At 41.3% G+C, this 14180-nt stretch overlaps 1 protein-coding gene across 9 annotated transcripts in view; it reads right to left on the reverse strand.

Annotated features, from left to right (window-relative positions):
• Nucleotides 1-14180, reverse strand: part of arhgap21a (Rho GTPase activating protein 21a) — a 144017-nt gene that overhangs the window by 81253 nt on the left and 48584 nt on the right. For 4 of the 9 annotated variants that reach the window (XR_015524288.1, XM_087308096.1, XM_087308095.1 and 1 more), the window contains exon 1: nt 1617-4608. Coding sequence is in view for 3 of the 4 variants with exons in the window: in XM_087308096.1 (XP_087164222.1) it covers nt 1617-1898 (282 nt within the window). In the remaining variant the exon portion in view is untranslated. 9 annotated transcript variants of the gene reach the window in all.

Raw genomic sequence — 14180 nt, forward strand, 5'->3', positions numbered from 1 at the left:
CCAAGACTGGTTACTCGTTGAAGCTAAGCAAGGCTGAGCCTGGCCAGTACCTGGATGGGAGAGCACATGGGAAAACTAGGTTGCTGTTGGAAGTGGTGTTAGTGAGGCCAACAGGGGCTGCTCTACCTGCGGTCTGTGTGACTTCTAATGCCTGATAAAAGTAAAGGGGACACTACTGTCAGTGAGCGTCATCTTTCATATGAGACATTAAACTGAGCTCCAGACTCTCTGTGGTCATTAAAAATCCCATGGCACTTCTTGTAAAGAGTAGGGGTGTAACCTCAGTGTCAACAAATTCCCTCTATCAGCTCTTAGCCATCATGGCCATGCAATTTTCCACATCCACCGAATTGGCTCTATCACTGTCTCTCCACTTCACCTATAGCTGGTGTGTGGGGAGAGGTCTGGCACTGTTGTCCTGTGGCTGCCATCACATCATCCAAGTGGATGCTACACACTCGTGGAGGTGTAAAGAGACCAACCCCCTGATTGATGTATGGCCATGCTTTATGCAGTGGGAAACACCCATACACTCTCTCATTCACACACATACACTATGGCCAATTTAGCCCATTCAATTCACCTAAAGCACATGTCATTGGACCGTGGGAAACTGGAGCACCCGGAGGAAATCCACACCAACACAAGAAAAACACGGCAACTGTTAGGGGACAGTGCTAACCACTGAGCCACCATGCTGCCCGGTTCCAAACCTAAGTTAGTTTATTCTTATTTCGAAGAAAGCTGGAAACCTTTGACTTCCATAGTCGGAAAATCAAATTCTGTGGGTAGAAGTTTCCATATTCCTTCAAAATATATATTTGTGTGTTCAACATGAGAAAGAAAGTCAAACTGGTTTGGAAATAGTGAGTAAATGATGACAGACCTTTCACTTTTGGGTTAACTATCACTTTCAATGGTGTAGTGGAACTATGACTTTGAATAATAATTGTAAAAATCAACATACAATTAAGCTCAAATTGAATGTAGTAAAACAAAATTAATTTCATTGATGTTTCCTCAGTTATGAAAGCAACCTCGAAAACCAAAAACATTTTCTTGATGTTATCATGACGAAATGCACAAATATTCATGTGCGTCTTGTAGTTATGGCAAGCGTGAGTCACTCTTTGACCACAGAGGAGCTCAGACTTACTCAAACACACAATTTTAAAAATATGAAAACATAATCTTAACTATTTTATGTTTTTCAGATGAAACCAATTGTTTGCAATGCTTTAGGTTAAAGATTTGAGCAATTACACACTTAAAAATCCCCTAAATCCCAAGGTTCATGTTTTGGGGTCGTTGCTTACATAGGAACAATACATGAAACGTGAAACCAGGGCACGTACGCGCACTCGTCTTGCTGTGAAAAATATGTTACATGTCGGCTCAATGTAGGAGACCTAACCAACCACCCTAGACGTTAATGACGCACAAAGCATTCCTGAGAGCCATCTCCTCACCCCCCGCCACAATCCCGCGTAACTCAATACACCGCTGGGAGCCTCTGCCAATATGAAAACCCTCCATCCAGCTGCAGCATCGGACTGTCACAATGAACTCATCTTCACCTCTAGAGTTGAACCAACTTCAGATCCACTGATTCTTACCCAAGACCGCATGCAGTTCCTCTGGGATGTCTTCTTAGGTCTTCTCCAAGAGACGCCCTTCTGGGATTCCCGGAGTCCTAGTTCCACATCCCCCCAGTATGCCCTGGCCAGGAGCTGAAACCAAAGGCAGGACGTGTCCGATAAACAGCCATCAACCCCTTTCAGACAATCCCAAGGACAGTCTCCTATTGCACAGGTACATCCCGCCACATCCATCTGATCTGAGCTGTCCTTCCCAGGTAGAACGCAGCCGGCACACCCCCCATTCCTCTGAGTGAGCATGGCAAAAGCCCGCTGGTCCTTGCTCCGACTGCTTGCCGCTGCTGATCTTCTGATGATGTGATTCTTTCTTGCTCTTTTCGCAATCCCTCCCTCCCTCTCTCTTGCTCTCTCTTTCGGAGTGGGAAGGCAGAGTGCACATGCATGAGGTTTCCATTGAGACACGGAGCACGTCAGGGAGAGAGTGAAGCAGGGAAAGAGACTGTCAGAGTGCAAACTGTACCAAAAGCACACACACGTCTGGCTGAACTGGACAACTTCTCACTTTCCGTTTTGCTTTGTTATGATTTCCAAAAACTCAATTGGCTGCCTTGTAGGACTTACATACACAATGGTTGATGTACATGCAATCACAATTCATAGACCAATGATTAGGTTTGGGATGTACAGTAAACATCCTGCATTGTTTAAGCAACTGAACTCGATATGATTTTACGAGTTGGTGGTTGGCTGCTTTGACTTGGCCCAGTAAACAAACAACTAACAACTGAACAGCACATCCTAGCAGCTACGTATCAATGCAGTAAAAATCGATTAGTTCTGTTGGAGTTGCCAGCACACACTTTCTGGATAGACTCCAACCAGCCGCTGAACACTTTCAAACTACCATTCTGATCTCATAATAGGTGGGTGAGCTCAGATACTTCACCTTCTTTGACAGGGAAATCTTTTCAGGTTCATTCTTCTCTCGGTCCATTGACGCCAAGCACAAGTAAACACACTATAAACACTTTTTTACTCATTCATAAGAGAAGTTTCACAAACTAAAGCTGCGGTCACACTAGGCTTTTCCTCCCAAACCCTCCATTCATAAGCATGCGAATGCGTCAGACCAGAAACGCAGGGTCATGCGTTAAGTTTCGCATCACTTGAATGCTGCGCGACAGAATTTCGCACACACAAACTCTAGTGTGACCGCAGGTTAATTTCGAGAGGAGTATGTCATATGATTGACTACAGATGATCCTTATCGCTAATCATTAGCTAGCCTATCAGATCATTCTAAAACTACTATAAATGTCCTGCCTAAGCTTCATTCCATATCTTTGTTTTCGGAAACCCCCCCACATATCTTTCCCTTCTCCCTCCTCCTCTTAACATGATAGGGCAACACAGTGGCTCAGTGGCTGCCTTGGAGCAAGAGGGCCACAGGTTCATGTTCTAATCGAGCCAGTCGGCACTCCCTGCATGGAGTTTGCATGTTCTTCCCGTGTTCACGTGGGTTTTCCCCGGGTTCTCCGATTTGCTCCCATAGTCAAAAAAATAGACATATGTGCATTGTAATAACAGTCACAAGCACTTAACGAATACATACTGAATCGACCATATTAGCCAAAGTATAAAAGGGGGCACTGAAGAAACACCTTATCTCATATCCCTCCTAATGCTCATTGACAAGGCGGGAACCTTGGGCTCATCTATCTCTGAGCTAAGGGTTCTCTTCCAGGACAGCATGCCAATCCTGCTATCATAGTTAAGCATTATCTAAGTGTAAACTCTTAAATACCGATTCATAATCAAAATTTGTCTTGCTGGTGTAAACATAACCAGATTTCTAGATTACACTTATTTTACCAAAATAAAACATGATCATGCCTTTATTTTTAATTATCTAATTAGGGCAGTAAGGTCTGACTTTGCTTTGACAAAAGTCTTGTCGCTTAACAGAAATAATGTTCAGTATATAATATAAAGTCATGCTGCAGTGGAAAATGAATAAATATCATGTATGACTTCTTGGATGACTACATCCATACATCTCTGTGTCAATGACTCAAAAAACTTATTGATAAAGTCATGTGGAATGTCAAAGAAAGCGTTCTTGCAGGACTCCCAGAGTTCATCCAGATTCTCTGTATTCATCTTCAATGCCTCCTCCATCTTACCCCAGACATGCTCAATATTATTCATGTCTGGTGACTGGGCTGGCCAATCTTGGAGCACCTTGACCTTCTTTGCTTTAAAGAATTATGATTTTGGAGCGCTATCCTGCTAAAGATTTTGTAGGCCTAGTAGCTACTAATGACAACAGTTCGTCTGTATTTCTGGCAAACCACAGGGAAATATCTAATACAGAATTTATTTGTTTATTATCCACTTAACTGATAATATTTTACTAGATATTTTTTCAAGACAATACTATACAGCTTAAATTGACATTTAAAGGCTTAACTAGGTTAATTAGGTTAACTAGGCAAGTTAGGATAATTAGGCAAGTTATTGTATAACGATGGTTTGTTCTGTAGACTAAAATAGCTTAAAGGGGCTAATAATTTCGTTCTTCAAATGGTTTTTAAAAAAAACTAAAAAAAATACTGCTTTTATTCTACCCGAAATAAAACAAAACAGAATTTCTTCAGAAGAAAAAACATTATCAGACATACTGTGAAAATTTCCTTGCTTTGTTAAACATTATTCAGGAAATATTTAAAAAAGAAACAAAAATTCAAAGGGGGGCTAATAATTCTGACTTCAACTGTATGTCTTCAGCTCTAATAAGTATTATTTAATTCATTATTTAATGATTTAGCTTGGCAATTGTTAGGGCAGTGTGAACTCGAGTCATATTTTCACAACATTGTAAATACAACGAAATTAAAACAGCCCATGTGACCACCACAACAGCACACCGACGCTAGAAACTACTTTATTTTAAGACTTCCACCCACAATGACCAACCCTGGTGAGATAGCATGCAAACAAGTGCACTGACAGACCCAAGAATATAAAAAAAACCCTTTGTGACCACAACATCTATATAAAGCAGTACTTTCTCTGAGAATCAATAATTCATTCTCTATAAATCACATGCACAAACACGTTCCATATCCCACAAGCATGTCCCGGGCTATTTTTTGCCAGTTACACAGGGAGCTTTCAGAAATGTGAAAACAGGAAACCAACGATGGCATGCTCATCTTCATTCCTCTACACTGGCATGGCATCTCATTACCACACACATTCCTTTAGACATACACAAGCGCTCACTCGCACTATTGCATATGGAAACCATATCACGAAAATAACCCGTCCGGGCGTCTGAGGCATCCTTGTTTTGCGGGGATCAGGCTGAGAGGGAACTCAAAGAGCGCACTGTATGATCCCGGCTGAATATACCAGGCCCAAAAAAAGAAAGCACGCTGCGGTATCGCTTGGTGTTCATCCCAAAGGGTTTTCGCTCCACACACAAAAAAACATTCCAGTTCTACTACATATGCGTCTAAAAAGGGAGCGGTCATAGTTCAAAATTTATTTTACAGTGTGGCGACAGTAAGAATTAAAACACTTTTGGATGAGTACTGAAAGTTCCTGTCGATTATGACACATCATAAGAAATCCACATATATAAAACTTATTCCAGCAGCATGAAGTCATACAGTCTGTGTGTGTGTGTGTGTGTGTGTGTGTTGATGGAGGATAATTCATAGAAGGGGGAGGAACTCCTTGCTGCCATGGAAACAAACAGTCCATCATAGTGAGCAAGGCTCCTGCTTTCTTATGATGTCACTTACAATACTAGTCATAATTACTTACACCTGAGCAACTCCATGCAAAGCCAACCGTGCCGTGACGATTTTTCTGTGTACACTTGTATTTTACAGAACTGTAAACTACTCAAAAAATGTATCTGTCAATGTTTTGAAATAATTATATTTGATTTAAAAAGTCACACAAGTGGCAATTTCACATCCGTCACATCCATGACGGATGGGTGTCACATCTAGGGCTGCACGATTTAGGAAAAAAGTCTTGTCGTCGATCCCAGAGCAACAAATAATAACTTGACTTCTAGTTGATCATTTGGAAAAGTGGCAAAAGGTCGATTTTTCCAATGAATCATCTGTTGAACTGCATCACAATCATCACAAATACTGCAGAAGACCTACTGGAACCCACATGGACCCAAGATTCTCAAAGAAATCAGTCTGATTCACCAATTTGGTGAAGGAAATTTCATAGTTTTGGGTTACATTCAGTATTGGGACATGCAAGAGATCTGCAGAGTGGATGGCAACATCAACAGCCTGAGGTCTCAAGACATTTGTGCTGCCCATTACATTACAAAGCACAGGATAGCGCTCCTTCTCATACTTCAGCCTCCACATCAAAACTCCTGAAAGCAAAGAAGGTCAAGATGCTTCGGAATTTGCCAGCCCAGTCACCATGAACATTATTGAGCATATCTGGGGTAAGATGAAGGAAGAGGTATTGAAGATGAATCCAAAAAATCTTGATGAACTTTGGGAGTCCTGCATGAACGCTTTCTTTGCCATTCCATTTATTAATAAGTTATTTGAGTCATTGCAGAGATGTATGAATGCAGTCCTTCAAGCTCATGATGGAGTCAGACACATTATTCATTCCGTCTCCACTGCAGCAGGACTTCATATTCTATACTGTACATTATTTCTGTTGAGTGTCAAGACTATTGTCAAAGCAACATCGCTACTGTTTATTTAAAACCATTTTTTTCCATTGGCACCAAGTGGTACTGTTCGCCGATATAGCATTGGTGTGCTCACGACAACCCGAGTCTGATTCCTGGCTCAAGGTCCTTCTTGGTCCTGGAGGGCCGGGGTCCCTGTAGAGTTTACCCAGCAGGCACACAACGTCATAAGACAATCAAAGTTAGGTTAGATTTAGGTCGTGACATAGGGTGACTAAAATTCAAGGCCTAGCTAGTGTCTAAGGACAACATTATTTTGATGTCTAACTACAAGGTCAACTGAGACTGATATCGGGTTGATTTTAGGTTGTGTTGGAAAGTGACCAAAATCGACCGCCATATTGAATTCAAGTACTGATATTTTTTTATAAAGTAATAAATTTCAAGTACTGATATCAGGTATGGCAACCAAAATCTAATGTCTGATAGACGTCAGACATCCTTGTGCAGTATTCACACCAGACGCGGTATGTGTGTATAAATTTACACTCAAATTCACTGAACAATAGACGCGGATTTGTGTCATGGGCAGGGCTTTTGCCCAGTGACTGAAGTGTCGTTGCTAAATGGCTAACATAGATTTTATTGAGAGAATAACTGTGTTTATGTGCTTTATGTAGGTGTTGATTCATTTGGAGTCCACTAGATTCTATCAGAGGTGCACCCAGCTCTGTGAGTTCATCAACTCCTCCAGAAACTCAACCTGGATGATGGAAGCCTTCAGCGGTGCTTCTGACTAGGTCGAGCCAAGTTGATCACCTGTTGTCCGGTGTCGGCTAGAAGAACACCAACAACAGGTGATTTGTCCTAAGCAGGGCCAGACGGAATCTGCGGACGTTTTTTGCTATTTCTGCTGAGAATTTTGGTAAAAATCAGCGGATTTCTGCGGAATTATTTTGGGAGTATTGAGTATTGAGTTTCATAACTCAAACCTTAATATATGAAATAAAAAGTAATAAATTACTGAATAAAAACTGAATAAATTTAGATTTACACATTTACTCAAGTAAATAAACAGAATTAATGATGGGCAAAAAATCTGCAGAAATCTGCGTGCGTAGATTCCTTGTGGGCCTAGTTATAAGCAAGCCCCTACAAGAGAAAGCTCCCGATTGGTTAGCAGGGTGCGAATGTCTACTGAAGTTCAGATTTTCGAATTTGACCAATCTGCGTGAAATGCACATCATTCTCGCAAAACGCTCAACTCGTGCCGCTTCATTTGCGCATTTCGCACCGCAGGATGTCTATTGGCATCTTTGCATTGACTGAACAGGTGAATCACTCGCAATCGATGCTTCTTCCGCATCTGGTGTGAACACAGCATTAGATCTTGATGTTTGGTTTTTTAGGTTGTGTTGGAAAGTGAACAAAATTTAACATTTGTCCAAGATCTGACATCAACACGATTTTCATTTCCACTCAAAATGCAATGTGAACCGACATTAGGGTGCAATGTCAAACTGATTTCATGTTGACATCCGGGTAGCTCCAACTTTCCTCAACACAATTGCCTGGAAGTTTCAAGTACACCTAGTAAGACCTTGATTAGCTTGTTCTGGTGTGTTTGATTAGGGTTGGAGCTAAACTTTGCAAACACCAGCCCTCCAGGAACAAGTTTGGTGACCCCCGCTATAGATGATTAAATTCGAGTGATCATGAACCGAAAATCTGCTCACATTCAAGTTCATTCTAAAGCCTTGTATTTATCTTCAATACGCAAATGTTTATTAAATCAAAAACACCACATCAAATATGGCAATAAGAAGGCCATAATAAAAGCCAAAGAAAACTGCTCAGGGAGTCATTGGTTTCTAGAGCGCATTTCGACAATTAAAAGGATAAAAGCATGTTTGCAGACTATTTCAAAGGCTCGCAAGCATCAAGCTTCAAAGAAACCACAACACACCGAGCATCTTTTGAAATCCACAGTGTTAAAGCCTTGTGGCATCACAGGTGTGTCACTTCAGTGGACCTGCTGACCTTTCAGGAAACTGACTGACATGTTGTTCAAAACCTCTATGCCCCTTTCCTTCAGATATTTCTTTGAAGGTAGTTAGAATAATGCTTGTGCTGCTCTTTTACGTACAACACAGTGTCTAAAATGCAAAAAAGCAGCATAAATAATTTCACTCATTTATTAGTTTTCCTTTAGCTTAGTCCCTTATTTAACAGAGATCACAACAGTGGAATGAACCGGCAACTAGTCAAGGATATGCTTTACAGCGAATGCTCTTCCAGCTGTAAGCCAGTACTGGAAAACACCCACACACTCTCGCTTTCACACACGCACTCATGCACTATGGCCAATTTAGTTAACCCAACTCACTTATAGCGCATGTCTTTGAACTGCAGGGGGAAACCGAAGCACCCAGAGGAAACTCTCGCGAACACGGCGAGAACACGCAAGCTAAAAAAAAGAATACAAATTCATATAAATTGTTTACTACATTCCAAAATCCTTCAGACGAGTCGAGTGTTCAGTGTTCGCTGCTGATGTCTCTTATAATGTATGTCAGTAGCACAAAACCAAGCCAAATCAAATGTAGGGGTTACGCCAGAGCAGCTGACGGCACTGAACTAAATCATCCTCAGACAGCAGTGTTTCATTATAGCTCTTCCTGTGGCAGGTGAACGTTCTAACCGCAAAATCACTGCCTGTAAAATTAGCAGCAGTTTAAACATCCCTCTGAGCTATTGTCTGCCTGCTACCTTTATAAACCAGTAGCAGACTCTCTTGACAACAGTGTGTATGGAACAAAAGACAGAGGTATAACATTAGGAAAACAACTAGAGCCATTTCCTTAAACTTTTTGATAGCTGTAGCAATGCAAAGCAAAGCATGGCTGATGGCAAACTGCATTAGCATCATGGTAAAGCACAGGAGATCGATAAAAAATGGAAAGCGTTTTTGATTATAGGTTTTTTGCTCACACTATGAATCACAGAGCAAGTAAAATAAACCATTCAATTTTCTTGTCATGGTTCAAGATGCTTCTGTATTGTTTGGATCATACGGTCAGGTTTTTGTTTCATCATTTGGCAGGAAGTCATTGTGTGGAGTCTTTCTGATTGGAGGTCAATATCATATTAAATAAACATAAACTAAATTAAATATCAACCAATTTGCTCCTCCCTATATGTAAATACCGTACTGTGACATCATTCATTCATTTTCTTTTCGGCTTAGTCCCTTTATTTATCAGGTGGATTGAACCACCAACTTATCCAGCATGTTTTACGCAGCGGATCCCCTTTCAGCTGCAACACATTACTGAGAAACACCCATACACTCTCATTCACACACATACATACACTACGGACAATTTAGCTTACCCAATTCAAATATAGCCCATATCTTTGGACTGTGGGGGAGACCAGAGCACCCCCAAGAAACCCACGCAAACAGGGGGAGAACATGCAAACATCCACACAGAAATGCCAGCTGGCCCAGGACTCAAACCAGCGACCTACTTGCTGTGAGGCGACAGTGCTACCCACTGCACCATTGTGACATCCCCCAATCAAAATCATTAACTAATAAATTAAATAATCCTTCTTAAGTCTAAGAACACATTATTATTGCTCCAACTAACAGCAATAGATGCTGACAGGAGTAAATACACTGATCCAACAAACTCTTAACAGACTTAGTCTGTGCGGTGTGAACTGAATTTTACCGCACACAGCAAATTCTACATAAACACCAGCATCAAGCTGCCAATTGTCCCTTCCTCACAGGTACTGTTTACTAGATAGACGATAGTGCCAAATACTGACATGTGTCTATCGTCTAATACATAGTTTTTGAGTAAATGTTGATCAGTGGTTAGCACAGTTGCCTCACAGCAAGATGGTCACTGGTTCGAGCCTCAGCTGGGGCAGTTCTGTGTGGAGTTTCTTCCCATTTGCGTGGGTTTCCTCCAGGTGCTCCGGGTGAATGTAATAGTGTATGGGGGTTTCTTCCCAGTACTGGGTTGCAGTTGAAAGGGCATCCTCTGTGTAAAACATATGCTGGATAAGTTGGCAGTTCATTCCACTTTTGAGACCCCTGATGATTAAAGGGACTAAGCCGAAGGAAAATGAATGAAATTATTGTTGTTATTAAGTCAAAAGTAAACCTATACCTTTCAAATCATGGCAAAACCTGCTCCTTTAGCAAACTGAACCAAACCAAACCATACATTGGACCCAATACCATGGACCGTACCAAACCTTGGCATTGGTGTATTATAAAACCCCAACATAACCCCAGGTGTAAAATGGGCCGAAGAGTTTACATTTTTACATTGGGGATTCCCTTGCTTTCACAGTTTTTGGTCCAATGTGTGGCCTCTGCTGTGGCCAACCCTCATCTCCCAGCTGAGCGTGGCTTTGCCAGGGGATTGTGGGTAAATGCATTAGCAGACTCCAGGTCAAGCAGAACATGCTGTAACCATAGCAGGGTAAGAGCACTGGCGTTGTTATTTGCAGTCCTGTTTAGTTTTTTACCCCCCTTTATTGCAAAGTAAACTAAAACCAAATTAGTAGTAAAGAGGACGTCCTAAGGGGAAAAAGCGAGCCAGCGTGTGGATTTGGATGTTCTTTGAGTCTTGCACCAAGCCAAACACAAACACATGGCTTTTACTTTACCTCAGCTGAAAACAAGTGGAAAGAAAATGCAATAAGTAGGACTTCTTGATTAATCAAAATGAAATGAAAAGCGGGATTTGGTTCAGTCCAATTATCCAACCTATAAGGCCACAGATTAACTAAATGAATACAAGCACTGCACGTTTTAGAATGTTCATGTAAGCAGGTCATTACATGCAGGTGTTTGCGTATCAGCACATCTTTATCGATTTGCAGTAACTGCTGCTCCACGTGACCTCATCCTGCATCTCTGCTGTGGGCTTCAGTCAGTTTAACATGCATTTGTGAAGCAACAAACAACAGCAATCAAGAGAAGCTTGGGATTCCAACAGTTTTCAGAAATGTCAACCATATTTTGTATGGTAATATTTAAACATAAATACGTATTCGTCTAAATTAGTATTTAATTGAAATAAATAATAATAACAGATGTGTCTATTGTGTGTCTGACACTTTAAATATTGCATTTTAAAATACTTATTTATTTTAACATGTGAACATATCAAAAACAGAACATAATTCAAGAGTTCACAGTTAGCTGATGATTGATAATAAAGTGTATTTGGCATGCTGTCCTGGGAGAGAGCCCTGAGCTCTTAAGATCCTCGAGCCTGGGGCTCCCTCTCGTTTGAAGGGTGAGAGGGGAATTTGAGCTCAGGTTGGTCTTGAGAACTCGCCTGCTTGTAAAAGTGCTGAGATATATCTGGCTAATGCTGTGTTCACACCAGACGCGGAACGCGCGGATAAATCGTGCTATTCGCGCGTAAATAGCTGCGTGAACATTTGAGGTTACTCGCTTCATTCGAGTATATATATATACCATTAATCGGTTCCAAACAAAGCCGTTTGGTTAACGGTGAATCGGTTATTATGAGCATCCCTATATTCTTCCTTTAATCATTCATTAATTTATTCATTAATTTCTTGAGTGTAATATTACTTGCCTATTTTTTTTTTTCAATTTTTTACGTAAGTAAAAACCCTTTAATAGTCATACAAGTAAATCTTGGCAAACCACTGAGGGTTTACTTATTCAAATCCTGCTCTCTAAGATTTATTGGCCGATTATTAAGGTGGATTTGTGTGACAAAAGGAACAAGAGCGATGCTCCAAGACAAAAGGGATGGAGTGGATCGGCAGCGAGAGATTAGAGCCACAAGACGACCACAAAGGAGCCCCGAGAATCCCTGGCCATTCATGCAAGAGCCGGGCAGAGGAAAGATTAAGCTCTTTTCAAGAAGCCTGAGCCTCACAGAGAGGGCAAATTTAATCTGGGCAGACTGCATCTGGACTCGCCGAGGTGCGTCTTACAGTAACAAAAGCTGCTCTAATGGAGGCTACTGGACGAAATCCACAAGAGACCTCTCTTAAAGGTGACATGAGTCTGACTTTTTCTGTGTTCAATTGCTATAATCGGGTCTCTAGTGCATCTTCCAACCTAGAGATCGTCAAAAAGAACAATGCAGTAACTGCATTTGTATGTAAGCTTTGAGCTTTTGTGAAAAGGAAAAGGGATCATTCATTTATATTCACCCCGTAATCTGCAGGTTTTCACCCACAGCTCATTGCTTTACATACAGGAGTAAATGTAACGCTGTTTTTATAGAACCTATCAAATACCAGCATTTTATACATAGTAGTGTATGTCACTTCATATATTGAGAATATTACCATTGTCACTAGCTTGGTTTCCATCTCTCGGTGTTAATGCACATTTTGTAGGTTAACAATGTATCATCCTGCTAAAAAAACAACTTAAACCAGCCTAGGCTGGTTAACTGGTTTTAGCTAGTCGACCAGCCTGGTTTTAGAGGGGTTTTGGCCGTTTTCAGCCATTTCCAGCCTAATCTGGGAGAGGACCAGCTTAAACCCAGCTGGTCAAGCTGGTTTTAGCTGGTTGTTTTCCACCTAACCAGCTAAGACCAGGTTGGAAATGGCTGGAAAAAACTCTCCTAGTGTCCACTTAGGCTTCAGCTCATGGCACCAGGTAAACACCCTGGGGATGCTTTCCTGCTTCAGGCTATGTAAATCCGGTGGGTGAATGCAGTCGTCTGTAGAAAACAATGCAGTCGTCTGTAGAACACCCTCGTGTTGTCTGTAATAGTGTTGTCCCGGTACTGAACTTTTAAAAACGTCTATTTCCTGATAACATTCAAGCACAGCTGAGCGCGTTCAAAGAGCATAGAATCACCAAGAGGCGACGCTCTAGTACGATTTGGGAAACAGCCACTAGATAGCATGGCGGCCATTTTGGAATGAGAATTCCAATAGAACAACAGCATATTATAAGTCTGTAAAATAAACTATTAAAAGTGCTGATGATTGTGATAGTAAGTGTTGTATTATCGTCTTTCAGGTTGTATCTCAGCTTTAATGTGCTTTTCAAGTGAATGAATAAAAAACACAGCAGCTGCTTGCCATCGCGACAGCTTTCACTCCAAAATGGCGGAATCAAGGGCTGTTGCTGGACGCTGCTTTTGCAAATGGAACGTTCTATTTAAGGTTGCCTCTTGGTGATTCTAAACTCTTTGGTGCGTTCTTAAACAGCTGATTTGCCACAGTTTTCACCAGTGATCAACAGAAATGACTGTGATCGGCCATGAAGGTCGTCAGTTTACCACTCTTTACTGAGTGCAAACACAGGAGCACACAGCAGCCGCGAAGATTAGTCAAGTCATCAAGCCGATCACTCGTCTGTGTTTACAGTAATCAGCGGTGGGTGAACTGATGACCTTCTCAGCCAATCACAGTCATTTCTGTTGAGCACATGAACACAATGGCAAATCAGCGCTGTTTAAGAACGCCATCAACATTGCCTTAAATGTTATCGGGAAATGGATGGTTTTTCTTTTATTTCAGTATCATGACAGGTCTAATATAGTGAAAGAATCAGTTCATTAACTGAAGTTTGATAAATGGCATCTAAAACATGTGTTTGGGAAAGAAAACGTTAGCTAACTAGTGCCATTTCCTTTAATTAAGCTGAAAATGAGCTCTGATATCCCTTTGTATTTTCACCATTTATTCAGAACGGACCTCGGGTCACTCGGAAGACGGTGAATTAATACATTTGTGTCACTTTTTTCTTTGCTGATAAGACATACAGCCAGGTACACGACGTTCCTATGTAACTCCAAGCAATACTTCCGGGTTTCTTCCCAACGCAGCCTCGATTTCGCTTTTAAAAATGGCGGCTGCATGACATTAGT

The sequence above is a fragment of the Danio rerio genome, chromosome 24, assembly GCF_052040795.2.
Source record: "Danio rerio strain M-AB ecotype USA chromosome 24, GRCz13ab, whole genome shotgun sequence".
Classification (NCBI taxonomy): domain Eukaryota; kingdom Metazoa; phylum Chordata; class Actinopteri; order Cypriniformes; family Danionidae; genus Danio; species Danio rerio.